Below are 16,824 nucleotides of genomic sequence, written 5' to 3' on the forward strand. Positions count from 1 at the left end.
CCTTTCTTGCTCTGAAAAACAAAGCGAGGAAGGACCTCTTAAACACATTAAAAAGGTCCTAACAGAACAGGAAATTAAAATGTTGGTGCCGTCCAGGGTGATGAATGCTACAAAAGAATATGCATGCATAAACCTTACGCACATACTTTTTTGATAGGAGCACATTAAGACAACCCATGTATGATCAACCTCCATGGAGTGTTTTATTTTAGATCATCTGCAAATATTTTCTGAAGCGAAGCGACATGAAAGAAATTAATAAAAGCGCATATGAGGTTGAACAGAAAATAACGTTTTAAAATAACGTCACATCTTCACATCATGGTACAGTGATAAACAAATATTTATATATATATTTTTGTTGTTAAAAATGGCAAAAATATACATGATTATGAACAAAAATGGCAAAAAAAGTGTCGATGCGACAGGGCTTTTCCAGGCCACTCGTATTAAGACATTAAGGTAAGAAACACACGGCGTAAATTATCTGAGCTGCATATTCATATCCATATTAGTCTGTCTTTATTACATATTTCTTTGATTCTTCTATAAATAAAACAACTGATAACAAGGAAACCTTGGTACAATTAAGAAGTGCGTCTTGTATTTGATCGACAGCTTCAAGTAGTCAAATATCCATGCTTAGACTTAGAAACATCTGCGAGAAAGATTAGAACTCTAATCTAACAATATTCTCTGCTTGTCCTTACAAAAAAGACGTGTGGACTGTATATATTTTTTCTTCCTTCACATGAGTCGACAGTGTGGGATTTTTCTGCATGAAACACACTGAATAAATCAATCAAATGATCTCTCTGTACAATAGAATTACTAAAAAAAATACAACTTAGGTTTGTATGTACATCATCTAACTACAAAGTACAACCGCTATCATGTAATAAAATATGTAAACAAATTTCTCGTTCGACACAGTCGACTGTGACAACAGATAGAATTTTTTTTTGTTGTTGTTGTTTTCACACTTTGCACATTAGATTTATTTTTCGTATAGACATCCTTTAACAGTATCATAGCACTGCGCCAGTCTGCACCAGACAGCGGTATAAAAAAGAGACGAGAGCAAATGGACCAACATACAAAGTTCCACGTTCCCTTGTCGAGTTGGGACGAGAGGTCTATCTGATGATTGGATCGGCCCAGTGGGCGAAGCGAAGGATGGCATGGCATGCACTACAATCAGTCGCTTTACTGAGACAAGGAAACGTCACTGTCTTTCCGGCAACTCACACATTTGCAATATTACAGTTGGTAGTACAATTCAAACGATCAGTTTCAGTGCTGTGCTGTGCTGTCAGACCCTCAACGACGAGCAGTTTCGTTTTATTACATTGTGTTTTTCTTCTTTTTGCAGAGAGCAAAAAATGATAAGACACCACATGTAATGTATAAACAATACAAATTTCTCATATATAGAATTTATATATATATATTTTTATATATATATATTTATTTATTTTGTTGGCAGAAGTCCTTTTTTTTCGCGTGAACAACATTTTTTTGGGTCCCACTTTCATTACGGACGTCAGCACTATCAGTACATGCTTCAAACGTTCTCCTCTTTTTACAGAGTTACAAAAGAAACAGAAAAAAAAGAAGATTTACGCCAAGGTTCACATACCTCTAAAAGTCACTTAGGATTATGATGTAGCTGTGGAATATTCTACACTGATAACGTCTCCGACCAGATAGAGGAATAAGGTCACTAATGTTTGCTATTTTACCTTTCGCGGTATGCTTACTGTTGTAAGTGTGCTTTATGGTACAGTTCGCGTCAGAGTTCGCCTTCTCGGCACGGCGCCAGGGTTGGGCTCCTGTCGCCCTCTCTCTTGGCGCAGTGCCCAACAGGTCCATCTGTCTGTCTGTCTGTTAAAGTTCTGTGGCTCGGACTCACACGTAGTACTCCTTGTCCTTGTTTTTCTGTTTCTTGTTGCCGCTTTTGGTGCTCTGCTGCTTGTCCTTCATGACCGCGCCATTGCTCTGCGCCGAGTTGGTAATGTAATTCCTGGTCTCATCCACTTGGTAGGACCCCTCGTCCCTGTTTCTGTACTTATACATGGCGTAGAGCAGAATTAGGATGCACAAAGCGGCAGCGGCAACTATCCCGACGACCATTCCGGTGGTGCTGCTAGATTCACGGACCACCTCGGAGGCCCCCGGAACCCGCCTGATGCCCGGCTCCGTGGGGATTGCTGTGGGTACATTACGGAACATGGGGGAGGTTATTAATGGGCTCTTCAGCTTTGTGTTGTCTACCTCATAGGAAGTGGGCAATGGAAGCAAGACTATGTCGGGCTGGGGCTTTAGCTCTCTGTGATTCATTTTGCCCGCGGGCAGTTTGGGTGGCGTGGACGTGGTTGTGGAGCGGCTCAGCTTGGGGGAAAAAGAGGCGGTAGTAGTCCTACCGGAATCGAAGACTTTGTTAGGTCTAAAGTCCTTGGATCCCCACTTAGGCGCGTGAGCTTTGTAGCCACCTTCAAAGGTCGACGAAGACAAGGTCTTATCTGTTACCAAGGAGAAGGTGGTGTAAAAATCTTCATCATCAGTAGGGGGCAGGTTAGAGTCGTATGCTTCCCCAGAGCCATACCCAGATATCATCAAGCCATCATCATCATCATCATCATCATCATCACCACAATCATCGCTGCCTCCGTCCGACAAGCAAGGTACCCCCGCCTCAGTGGCCATGGACAGGGACTCTTTGGTGGTCTCAATAATGGTGAGGGTTGGGGGAAAGGGGATGGAGGGTGTACGAGTGGCTACAGAGGGGAGCTCTAAGGGATCCTTTACAATTACTGGGAAAACTAATTCGCCTCCTACAATTGAACACAGACACGGTTCATGTTAGTCTCTAAAACTGGCTTTCTTAAACCATAAAAGAAGGGCTGGTAATGGATACAAGGCATAACCCACAAATGAAGAAAAAAAAACTAATTAAACAAATAAAAAAATACAACAATAAAATAATTTAAACGTAAATTTGCTTCAAAAGGGCTTTGACAGGTTTTGGGGCGAGCTGTTGGTTTGTGAAGTGCCTGATTTCTGGCTAATACTCTATAAAAAGTTTGTGCATAAATAATTAACAAAAGCTAACTACGCTTTTATTACATTTAATGTTAATTTATTAAAAAAATAAGCTGTAAAAGCTTATTGAATCATTCAAATGGAAGCTCAATGTGAATAAATCGAATTCCCATTAACTAGAATGTATTGTTATAAAAAGAGAGAGAGAGAGAGAGAGAGAGAGAGAGAGAGAGAGAGAAAACAACATATATATATATTTAAATAAGCCATAAGGTAAAGTCTCACCTCATGATAACAGTCATCTGTGCCTTAAGAAGTGATACAATGAAGAACTTGTGTAATTTTTTTTGAAAACCATCTGCTTTCTTTCTCTCTATATATACTTGTTGACGTATGTGTGGTGTATGTGGTGTGAGGGAAAACCTGGCTCCCCAGCAGTGCACTGACTCTTGCCTTTTGAATGGCTTCATGAAGCCTTTCCGATGGCAGGTACTATCTTTATGGTGCAACGACAGCTGAATGATCTCTATTGTTGTTACAGTATCAACTGAACGTGTTTGACTTTTAAACATGAAACCCAAATCTTTAAGTATTAAGGACGTTTTGAAGATATAATGATATGCATGAACATTGTTTCAACCATTGTTAAAACTTCTAGTTTTATATCAATTATTATCTTTAATATAAATTATTAGTGTATTATTTAGTAGAGAAATGTCAATAAAACATCTTTTAAATGACATAACATACAGCATTACATTTACCACATGTGAGAAATGAAAGCAGTTCTGTTAATATATCCAATATATGTTACTTAATGTGTTAGTGGTGTCTTAATTGTTTAATGTATATTTTAATAAGTCTGTCACAAAAACAATTTATGAAGCCCACTGTGTAAATTATTACAATTAACAACAAATTCAAACAGTTACCTGATTTTATAATAAGAGTCTGTTGTTAATGGAAAAAAAAAAAATTCGTTTTTTATGTGGGTTTTTATATCTAAACGTGAATAGCTGAAAGATCTCTGTTATTGTTATCTTGTGAATATGCTTGACTTATAAATGTGAAACCCAAATCTTTAAGTATTAAGGAAGTATTGGAGATGCAATGGTACGCATAGACATTGTTTTAAACATTAAGACTTATATCAAACATTAGCTTTAGTATCAACTATTAGTATTATATTTAATAGAGAGATGTCAAAAAAAAAAAACCAGCTTGTAAACAATGTGACATAGCATTACATTTACCACAGTCAAGCCATTCTGTGTGAGAAATGAAAGCATTTCTGTTAATATCTCCAATATATGTGACTTAACCTGTTAATGGTGTCTTAATTATTTATTATATATATTTTTGAATAAGTTTGTCACAAAAACAAATTATAAAACCCACTGTGTGAACAACAAATTCAAAGTTACATAATTTTATAATTAGACTCTGCTGTTAATGAAATAAAAAGTAAATAATTTGTTTTTTTGAGTGTCGATTATTATATCTAAAAGTAAATAGCATTTGAATTAAATAGTTTGGGCTGTTGGGTTGTGCAAGTAATTATGCTCTCTATATTGTTTACAGCATTAACTGGGAGACTTTAATCATAATTAAAATTGTTTAAAGACAGAGGCACAACGTGTTCAGTAAATCATTATTTAGAAAATATGACATATTTATGTTTAGCTCACCAAACCCCTTAAGAAATAGCACTTTATACTGAAAATGTACTTAAATCTGACTCCTCTTGAAGTGTATATGTAGCTGTAATCTGTTGCTATTCAGGATAAAACTATTTTTTTTACCAATAGAATAATAGAAAAATACTGTGTATCTGCCATACAGCAAAAGCGAAACATTCCTTTTCATGGAGATGGAAGGTTTGTTTGTTTTCTACCTGCTTGATATTCAGACTGTCATTGCAACTGTAAGATAAAACTACCATCAGATTTACAGTACATAACAAAAGTACAAGAAATTAACTAAATAAATTAAATAAAATTCAAAAGAACTTTAAATGAATACGGCAGACTTTAATGATAACAAAAGAAAAATCAAAGCCAATACAAGGAGTTCAATTACTAGTCATAGCACACAGTACATTACTGACAAACAGGCAATATAAACATCAGCAGCAAATCTGAGCAAATTGAGATCAATATTTCTGATCTCATTATGTCATTATATAAGAACTTAAAGGGGTCATGAATGTATTGTTAATTATCATATAATGATTAACATTATGTAGAAGTAATAACTATTTCCTGCCTTGGTTTCATCCATTTAAACCCATAAAAGTACTCTATTTTCATAGTCAAACTGATTTTAAAAAAGGTTAATTTGAATAAAATAGTGTCTAAAAAGCTTGCGATTGTGTCTTTTAGTGTGTACCCAGACAAAATGTTTCAAGTCTTAATTTATTTTATTTAAAACACCAAAACTATAAAAATTCCAAAACTGTCAAAGATATTGTATCTGTGAAGATCACTGTAAGTTGATTAAACTTTATATTGTAGAACAGTTCTTCAAATTCAATCTTATCTCACAGTCTTTTGGCATTAAAATAAATTAGTTAATTAAGAAACCCCACCGACTCTGATTAGCTGACTCAAATATTCTGACATTGATAAGCACTTTTACAAGGCCTGGGTAAAATTCCCTAAAATTGAACTTTTAAATCATTTTATCATAAGGGACATCATACGCAGGTGGGAGGCCACACAGATGGAGTGGGTTGATAAAGAAAGATTTATTCATTCATTTTGCTTCAATTTAGTCTTTATTTCAGAGGTCGCCACAGCGGAATGAACTGTTCTGGCATATGTTTTATGCAGTGGATGCCCATCCAGCGGCATACCATTACTGGGAAACACTTATTCACACTTGTTCACACTCATGCACTAGAGCGGATTTACATTTACTTTAATTCACCTATACCGCATGTATTTGGATTGTGGGGGTAACCAGAGCACCCAGTGGAAACCCACACAAACACGGGGAGAACAAACTACGCACAGAAATGCCATCTGGTCTAGCCGGGACTCAAACCAGTGACCTTCTTGCTGTGAGGCGACAGCGCAAACGTGAGCAGCGGTGTTGCCCTATGAAGAGAGATTTAATAAATTATTCTTATTGTAATTCAACAAGTCAACAATACTATTATCAGCACTGATCACATAGAGTATTAATCACAATCAAAAGTTCAGTGAGAGGTGCCTTTGTAAACATGTATTTATTTTTTTACTAGCAGCGAACTGTTTGAATGCATCCAGGGCACTTTGTGTTTTTCAAGAGTGCTCTGAGCATCTGAAGTCGCAAAAACTTTATTCTTTAATTTATTCAATGAAATGAATGAAGAGGTGGGTATAGCAAACCCAATTTTAAAGCACTCATGCTAGATTGACAGACAGCTGATTTCTGTGATTGCCTAGAAAAAAAAAGCATGGCACTTCTCTTTTCCAAATAAAAAATAAATTACAAAAAGAAGACATGTGCCTTACCTTTTCAAACCTCAAAAATTGCATTGTATGACCAGGCCTAAATTATTATTATGATTTATAATGATGTGTTTAATGAGTTATTTTTAAAAAAACATTTACAATACATTTACAAAACATTAAAATACACAATTTAGAATGTCTTAAAAGGAAGTCTTGTTTTGTAAGAGAGAAAGCAGACGAGAAATCACGCTTATTGCATGTGTATGTCACATTTATACAAACAATTGAAGTCAGAATTATTAGCCCCCCTTTGAATTTATTCTCTTTTTAATATTTCCTAATGATGTTTAACAGAGCAAGAAAATGTTCACAGTATGTCTGATAATATTTTTTCTTCTGGAGAAAGTCTTATTTGTTTTATTTCGACTAGAATAAATACAGTTTTTAATTTTTTAAACATCATTTTAAGGACAAAATTATCAGCCCCTTTAGGCTTTTTTATGATAGTCTACAGAACAAACCATCATTATACAATAACTTGCCTAGTTACCCTAACCTGCCTAGTTAACCTAATTAACCCAGTTAAGCCTTTAAATGTCACTTTAAGCTGCATAGAAGTGTCTTAAAAAATCTTGTGTAAAATATTATTTACTGTCATCATGGCAAAGATAAAATGAATCAGTTATTAGAGATGAGTTAATAAAATTATTATGTTTAGAAATGCGCTAAAAATTGCTCTCTGTTAAACAGAAAACAGGGAAAAAAATGAACATGGGGGCAAATAATTCAGGGGGGCTAATAATTCTGACTTCAACTGTTTATGGTGTGCGGGGGGGATGCACACCAACACCAGTGTGCAGCATCCACTTGGATGATGTGACGGCAGCCACAGGACAACGGCCCCAGTGTGCTCACCACACACCAGCTATAGGTGTAGTGGAAAGACAGCGATAGAGCCAATTCTGTGAATGGGGATGATTAAGAGGCCATCTTGGGTAAGGGCCGATGAAGGGAATTTGGCCAGGACACCAGGGTTACATACCTACTTTTTACGAAGAAGTGCAATCGCATTTTCAATTACCACAGTGAGTCAGGACCTCGGTTTAATGTTTCATCCAAAAGACAGATGAGTGTGTGATATAGGGGTGGCACAAGAGTCTTTTACTGTCCTTAGTGAAATTTTTGATCAATAAATATAACAACAACAAACAATATACTAATATAATGCAAGAATTTCGAAAGAGGATATGAAAGGTGGGGTTTAACATCCATAATTATTAGAGACCTGACTGTTAAATGTCTAAAGATCAATAGACTTTTCTCAATTCATGACCCCTTTAAACAAGCATATGCTGTACATCATAAACATTCACATAAGCATACCACATTTTTTGGGAGTTGTCAACTTACATCAACAAATTGCCCGCATGATTTTGGCATGAAGAAAAAAAACGTACAAAAGAAAGTTGTGTAAGAATGTTCTTGGACAGGTTTTTTTTCTTTGTGAAAACAAAATGACTGTCATCGTGTTTCTGGTTAGATATATATTTTTGTTTCCCACATGAGAGAGTACAGGGAGGCAACAACACATACATCCACACCACATAACATGAAAAATAAACTTCACCATTATTCTCTTTTGTCGTTACTTTGATATATAATTCAGTTTTCTTACAAAAACTGTACATATTTGAGCCTTTGAGTTGTATAGCATTTTTTCTTCTCGTTAAATAAATATCTACATTCTAGTAATTAAACTTTTTGCTTAAATTGGTTTTAATCTTTAGGTTTGAGTGAATGGATGACTGTACATATTTTACCATAGCTAGAGTGGGGAGGAGGAGGGAGGGAGAGGAGGTTGTGACAGGGGGAATTGGACCTATGAACATACTACATAGGAGATGACAATGATGGGGGTGATTGTGTAAGTCAGTTGCCATGTCCATGTATAGGCAGTACGAAGCGGTCGGGCAGCATTAACGTTTTTGGCTGTAAGGAAGGGATGGGGATATACAAACAATGAGCATATACATGCCCATCTACGAAAAAGAACAAAACTCTAACACTGACAATCTGACAAACCCTAAACTGCAACTTATTCGCCATGCAGTTTGGAAAACATTCTTAAAAACGTCAATTGTTCATCAACTGTCAGAATTTGAAGAGAAAAAAAAAAGACAAGAAGAGTATCAAGATCTGGAACATTTTCATTGACCCCCATGTGCCTTTTTTGATTGTTTATTTGATTATTTTTTCAATTAAATCGGGTTGGTTTGGAGGAATTTGAGCTGTTTTCATCTTCAGTTTTCAAAGATAATATGATTAATCTCAAGCACATTGAATTTTCATTGAATTAGTTCCAAATCTTAAAAAAGAGACCAAAACACATTATTAAATTAATGATATTTGTGATTTGATATTCACATCTATAGGCAAAATTTCACCTCTAATTTTGAACCCAAAAATTCAGCTATTCAAAAAATGGTAACCAAGAAAAAAAAAAAAAAAAAAACTCAATTTCAACTTAAAAAGACAAAATTCCCAGAGACAAAAGAACAAAGCATTTCTAATTTTCACACACTACAACCAGATGCACAAACTATAAAACAGACACAATCGAGAGGGACAGTTTAACAAACAACTGCGTCCTCTGTCATGTGACCCAAAGACAAATATATCTGTCATTGTTAGTCTTAAACATGTAACAGGCGTGCAGTCTGGATGTATGTCAAAGAGAGAGGAAAATTGGCTGAAAATGGGTTAAGTCTTTTTTACTGCAAGATGTTGACGCATGCGTAAAGTAAGTTGCATTTAGGGAGAGTAGACAAACAACACAGCAAGCTGGGGTTCAAATCAGACATCAAAGGTTAAAGCGAGGTCAAAGAAGCCTTTAAACCAGGGCCTGTAGGTCACAGATTTTTGTCTGTACTGTGTTATCGCCATGTATACAAAGCAGAGTTTCGTTTTATACAAGAAAAGTCATTAGAACTTATAGCGAAAGATCCATAATCATGATCGGTACCCACAGACTTTGGTTCAAAAGCAGCAGAGTATTGATTGAGGAATTCCACAAGAGGGTTCACAGCAGATCGAAAATAGAAATCATCTCTCTGAAAGCTTTAGTGTGAACATTATTAACTGACTGGATGAGCCATTAAATTGGTACTTAATGTAATCATCTCAAATGTAATCACACTCAAAAATACAACATTAATCAATAAAGTGAGAAATTATGGCAGAGGGGAAAAATCCAGACAATACAATAATAGAAGTTATAATAATATAATACTTTTCTAAATAAAAATTGTACATCATTAAATTGAACTTACTTGATTATAATATTAGTACATCCAATAAAGTAATATTATATAATTTCCTCAAATTAAAATAGTCAATACAATTATTATTATTATTATTATTATTATTATTATTATTATTATTATTATTATTTATATTAAAACAATAGGTGAACATAATTAAATTATGAATTAATATTTACTTTCTAATAAACAATTTTTAAAAATCCATTGAATTAAAAAAATTCTAAAATAAACAGACAAATAAATAAACAAATACAACAACAGAGAAACTATATGTGATAAATTACAGGTATTTCTACAGGTATTTATAACTTTAATATTCTAAATTAAACTTTTAGAAAATAGCTTTTTCAGTTCTTGCTTTTTCTATTTTATATATATATATATATATATATATATATATATATATATATATATATATATATATATATATATATATATATATATATATATATATATATATGTTTCTTCTTCTTTACCCAGCATTACACAACAATATACTGCATGCTGAAATACTCTAACATTCCAATACAGAGGACTAACTGAACAAAAGTCAGTGTTCAATCAAGAGCAGCACAGATGAAATCACAGTGCTACGTGACTGTCAAGGCTAAAACTCTTTCACTGCGCAACCAGACTGAATTACACAATTAAACTACTTCTTTCAACATACACATTCTGTAATAAAACACTACAGTCTATGTGCACACACAAACACACACACAAATGCACACACATAATATTGTCTGCTGGATTCAAACTGACAGATTCATCCCTGAGAATTTGTGGATACGATTACTCTGTATTGGTGTTCAGAGTGGATCAGACGATATTAGTAAGCATACTAATATGCTGATTGGCTGCTCAAGAAACACTTCTTTATAATGATATGATCATCTAAGCTGCTCAGTCATTTTATTTTTATTTTTTCAGGATTACTTTATTTATTTGAAACATAAATCTTTGTAAGATTATGAATGTCTTCACTGTTTGTTATGATCAGTTTTATGTAAATGCTGAATAGAAGTATTGAACAAAATCTTAAGAAGCCCACACTTTTGTGCAGTGTATGTGTTATTGTAATTTACACTACAGGGCTGTTAAATGCTAAACTCTGATTGCGCGATGAACGTTCTATCTAACGCTGTTAGAAAGTTTTTAAAGCTTTGTAAAAGCACTTTTTAAATGTGAAGTTAACCAGACCCATTGCTTTTAAAGAGATTATTGACTTTACTCAAAATAGTGAGTAAAACCATTGCCTTAAAATTATTAAGTAATCAACTTAATAATAAAACTTTTAAGTTAAATCAACTTAAAAGTTCTGAGTTCCAATGTTTACTCATTATTTGAAGCAAGTCAACCTGTCCCTTTTAAGTCAACAGATTCACTCATTTTTTAAGTAAAGTGACAAATTAATTTGTACCGATGTGTAATTATTTTTAATATATACACCATTAAAGTAGTTCCAAGCATGTTTTGATAGTAGTACAATTCCATATCACTACGCCAAATGTTTTTTATTTATTTCACATCAACAAAAGACTTATTAAAACAAAATGTTTTGAATGAACTGTAATATAAGCAGAATATTCCACTTATTTTAATTATTAAAAAAAATTAGCACCCAACATTAAATGGACCCTTTTCACAAGATGTTGTCATCGTAATCTAAAATCTGTGAAAGCTATTCATATTTCAATAAAAAAAATAATAAAAAAATGTCAACACGTACAACTAAACAGTAATGGTTTTTGCAGGTACTGTTGGCACTCCTCTGGTCAATTTGGGTTCATTAACTCATCATATTAAGCCTACAGTAACAAATTTAGGGATGAAATTTGACCTTTTAAAAATTTGACAATCAGATTAGAGTGGTAGTTAAATCTAGCTTCTTATAATTAAGACAAATATGTTTTAAAATAAGCTTATCCTGGCCACCAAGGATGCATTTATTTAATCAAAAATACAGTACAAATTGTAGTATTGTGAAATGTCATTGCCCTATAAAATCACTGTTCGAATGTAGTTTATAATTTAATTTAATAATTTATTTCAGTGATTTTAAAGATGATTTATTACTTTATTACTCCAGCCTCAAGTCAAACAATCTTTCAGAAATCACTCTAAGATTTATTATTAATATTATAATTAATTTAATAATAATAATAATAATTATTATTATTATTATTATTATTATTATTATTATCACCATTATTATTAATATTATCATTATTAATAAAAAAATTGCAAGCATTTTGTGTGCTGCTTATCCGTCCTGCATGTCTCGCGTTTTAACCCCCTGCTGCGTCTCCTATTTTTGCCGTTGCACGATGTGCACTCACAGTTGAAAAAAAAGTCAACTCTGAGCAGAAAAAGCGTGTTACCTCAGTCTTGTCTGTTTTATTCTCGATCAAATGAAAGCAGAGGAAGGATTTCCACTGAGATAACAGCAGTGTTTGTGTTGTCAAGACCACTACGAAGATGGAGGAGAGACTTGGGGCAAAGAGCATAGAATCACCAAGCGGCGACACTCTGTTGCAATTTGGTAAACAGCCAGTAGATGCCACTAGTGTTGCGCGGTGGCCATTTTGGAATGAAAATTTCAATTGAACAACAGCACGGATAACTAACGTTAGACAGAATTAATTGAAATATTGAGTTAAATATGAATTATAGCTGACAATGGACGACCGATTACTTTCACTACAAAATGGCGTAATCGTGGGCTGTTGCTGGGTGCTGCTGTTGAAATGGAACGTTCTACTAAGTGTCGCCTCTTGGTGATTTTAAGTTCTTTGCTTAGGGTTGTTGTTTTGAGTTATCCGCTGCTGTATGACTTCACAAATGCTAAATGCGGTTTAAGGAAGAGCATGTGTGGAGATGCTGACGTGGTAAACAACAACAACAGAGTGAACATGGAGGAGGAAAGTGTTCAGTCGCCACAATTTGCTTCCACCAGACCTGAGATCTCTCTCGTACCCACACATTCCTCTGAATAGTGGAGAACGGCATATATAAACCATAGGCACAAGCTACGATGACACCTTTTCCTCCTCCTCAGCCTCCGCCTCAAAATCATTTTAAAGTTTGGCGAACTTAGCACATTTCGCAAAGCTAAAAGCAAGATAATTTCTTCCATCGTGGTTAGTGTGGCGGGGATGTTAGAACCTGTCTTTACACATACGCAACATCGTAAATTTGTGTGGCAAGTGTAAACACATTAATTGGATATGAGTCATATATGGATACAGGCAACAAATCTGAATTGGACATCAAGACCTGACAGGGGCCTAAGTTTACCCAACTATGACACCTTCTGTGAAACTCGGAAATGTGAAAAGGGTCCATTGCATCCCACTCTCATGTGTACATTATTTTTCCTAATAATAACATGTTGTTAATTAGTCCTTACATTCTGCATAAAACTCTGTTTCTTCATATTCTAACTTTAATATCTTCATAGGTTCTGCATATACACTTAAACTCTACTTAAACCACTTAAAGTCTGTTGAAATAAAATTGACAGACATCAAATGTCAAGAGTGAGCAAGTTCTTTTCAGCAGTCCAGCAGCCTATTAGAATGCAACCACTGTAACCCATCAAGTATTATTTGCAAAGTGAGACTATACAAAACTCTTTGCACACAAGAGGTGTATCTCAATGTCGGGTGTCTAGTGTGTTCTTATCAGCGCTTGCACTATGGATAGGTAATTAAACATGAGCTCCAGTGCCGAACGGCCACCTGCAGGCCTGCGATAAAAGCGGCTCCCCTTCTCTTGGCACAGGATGGGGCACAGCTAATCTGGACCATTCTTCTCTTTGTTCTACCCGGTTTTTATGTTCGCTTTCTGCATTCCGACGCCATCTAATTGCTTTTGAGTGCGAAGACGCTCACTTCTGTCTGATCAGCATGACAAAACAAGCTGGAGTTATATTGGAAAAGAGGGTATCTGCTGGAATCAGGTGAATAAGTAAAGGTCCAGCTCATTACAGATGGATCTTTTGGGGAAGAACTGTAAGAGTGTACAGTCACAGGGGCAGCATATAATGCCATCTGGTGTTCATATTAGGAAGACAAATGAGCCCCGTACTAGTTTTGGAGTCGATACATAGATTTATAAAGTGTAGTTCAGAGGCACATATACTGCATAGGGGACATATTTTATTATGTCTCAAATGTGTTTTTTAAACAGAAAAAGTCATCTATCTATCTATCTATCTATCTATCTATCTATCTATCTATCTATCTATCTATCTATCTATCTATCTATCTATCTATCTATCTATCTATCTATCTATCTATCTATCTATCTATCTATCCATCCATCCATCCATCCATCCATCCATCCATCCATCCATCCATCCATCCATCCATCCATCTATATATATTCGGCTATATTTATTATTCAATTTAGCTTAAACCAAGCTTACACTGATAGTGCTACTAAATTTGTTTTTGACTGAACCCTGATACTTTTTATTTACTTTAAGATTATTATTATCTAAAATATAACTAATAGGTAACATTATAAAATGTTGTGACTCATACATTTGATCAATTGTATGTGTACCTGCAAAATAAAATGATCTAAACGAATCTTACTGACCTCAAACATTTGTGTAGTATATGTCTTATTAATAATATAATGAATAAAATAATACAGCAAAAATACTTCTTTATATTTTCCCTTTTATAACTTTTCATCGAAACAAAATGCATGTCTGTCATGACACTAATTATTTTGCTATTAGTGTCTCACTCTAAAAAAAAAACAACTAAAAAATAAAATAGCAGAAATCAGTATGCTATCCAAATACATTATCTTTGTCTGTGTTCACACTTGACAGGTTTGGCTCTTTAATGTATGGTTGTTCAATAGGTTCATTTGAAAAAGCGTAAAGCCTGCCATCTAAACCTTACACTTACTAAACATGCAGACTAAGACTACTAAAATATGGATCTCAGTTCACTTTCAAACAAACTCTTTTAACTGAAATATGAATGAAACAGACTAAAAATGACTAAAAACATGATGTCACAAGACGGAACCATAAAACAGAATACACAAGCAAAACTGTTATTTTTTTTTTTATCAGACATCAGAAACTGATCCTTTTGAAGCAGATCTTTCTTTGTGAACGAGACGGAGAAATTCCTGGCTCACACATTTTAAAAGCTTTTCACGAGTTCTCAGCTGATAAAAATACCATCACATGTTCACACATAAAATGAACACTTTTTTTGGACAATCGGTAAGTTCTATCATAAAACACAACAGTTTTCTGCTTTGTAGCTTTAGATTTAGTTTACAAAGTGACTGTGTGATTACTGAGAGAACCGTGAGTAAATGCATCATTTAGTATTTTTGTGTCTAGACCAAGCAAACCAAGCGTGAACACACACTTATATTTTAAAAGGTACTGCATTTTAAGAATGACCTATCCTAATCTTTTTTGTTCATATCTGTTTAGTGCTTTTAATGACAGCGAGCCATCAGGGGACTTTTTTTAAAAGACAAACAATCTAAGCAAAATGAAGCTTGCTAATTCCAGATTAATTATCCGTAATTATTTCATCAAAAGCCACATTATGAGACAAAGATAAGCCTGAACAAATCACACTGCTGGAAGGATGCAGAACTTTGCCCTTTAGAACTGATTAGTGGTAACAAGAAAACTTTTATGTAAAAACATCCCTCTGACCCTTTCATGAATAAACCCTGCCATAAACTATAACAGTGAGAGATATTTCCACTGCACAGATAATTGACTCTCTGGGGGCTTTTTGCCCTTGATACCAAAGTTTCTTCACCTTTTGTCATATAAAAAGCCTGAAATGTGGATTTAAACATTCAAATTTTTTATCTATCTATCTATCTATCTATCTATCTATCTATCTATCTATCTATCTATCTATCTATCTATCTATCTATCTATCTATCTATCTATCTATCTATCTATCTATCTATCTATCTATCTATCTATCTATCTATCTATCTATCTATCTATCTATCTATCTATCTATCTATCTATCTATCTGTCTATCTGTCTGTTTGTCGGTCTGTCGGTCTGTCTGTCTGTCTGTCTGTCTGTCTGTCTGCTTGCCAGCCTGCCTGCCTGCCTGTCTGTCTGTCTCTCTCTATCTGTCTTTCTGTCCATCCATCCATCCATCCATCCATCCATCCATCCATCCATCCATCCATCCATCCATCCATCCATCCATCCATCCATCCAATTATCCTTCTTACTATGTTGTACATCTATCTATCCATCTATCCATCCATGCATCCATTCATCTATCCTTCTTTATCTATTCATTATCATTCATTCATCCTTATTTATCTATTCATCCATCTATCCATCCATCCATCCATCCATTCGGCCATCCATCCTTCTCACTGTTGTATGTCCATCCATCTGTCCATCCGTCCGTCCATCCATCCATCCATCCATCCATCCATCCATCCATCCATCCATCCATCCATCCATCCATCCATCCATCCGTCCATCCATCTGTCCATCCATCCATCCATCCATCCATCCATCTTACTATGTTGCACATGTCTCTACATCCATCCATCCATCCATCCATCCATCCATCTATCCATCAATTCATTCTTACTATGTTGTATGTCCATCCGTCCATCAATCCATGCATCAGTCCATTTATCCATCCATCCATTCATCTATCCATCCATCCATCCATCCATCCATATTAATCAATCAATCAATCAATCAATCAATCAATCAATCAATCAATCAATCAATCAATCAATCAATCAATCAATCAATCAATCAATCAATCAATCAATCAATCAATCAATCAATCAATCAATTTTGTTCATCACAAATGCATAAAACATTTGAATGTTATAAAATAAATAATTTATTATGTTTATCCCTGTGAGTATTTATTTATCCACATTTAAATAAATATTCATTGCTGTGATTACTCATCAGCATCATCATATGAAAATGCTGATTTGTTGTAAAGAATATTATTGATCTTAAAATTGGCCCTTTG

General features: G+C 34.5%; 1 protein-coding gene across 28 annotated transcripts in view; it reads right to left on the reverse strand.

Annotated features, from left to right (window-relative positions):
* Positions 1-503: 503 nt before the first annotated feature.
* The window catches only part of nrxn3a (neurexin 3a), a 546,951-nt gene continuing 530,630 nt past the window's right edge, over positions 504-16,824 (reverse strand). For 15 of the 28 annotated variants that reach the window (XM_073927382.1, XM_073927384.1, XM_073927381.1 and 12 more), the window contains one exon: positions 1,432-2,834. In XM_073927382.1, the coding sequence (XP_073783483.1) occupies positions 1,909-2,834 (926 nt within the window). In that variant the 3' untranslated portion in view covers positions 1,432-1,908. Of the gene's footprint in view, positions 2,835-7,889; positions 8,469-16,824 lie in introns of all 28 variants that reach the window. The other 13 variants (XM_073927388.1, XM_073927386.1, XM_021467202.3 and 10 more) reach the window with 6 other exon arrangements.

Source organism: Danio rerio, chromosome 17, assembly GCF_049306965.1.
Source record: "Danio rerio strain Tuebingen ecotype United States chromosome 17, GRCz12tu, whole genome shotgun sequence".
Taxonomy (NCBI): Eukaryota; Metazoa; Chordata; class Actinopteri; order Cypriniformes; family Danionidae; genus Danio; species Danio rerio.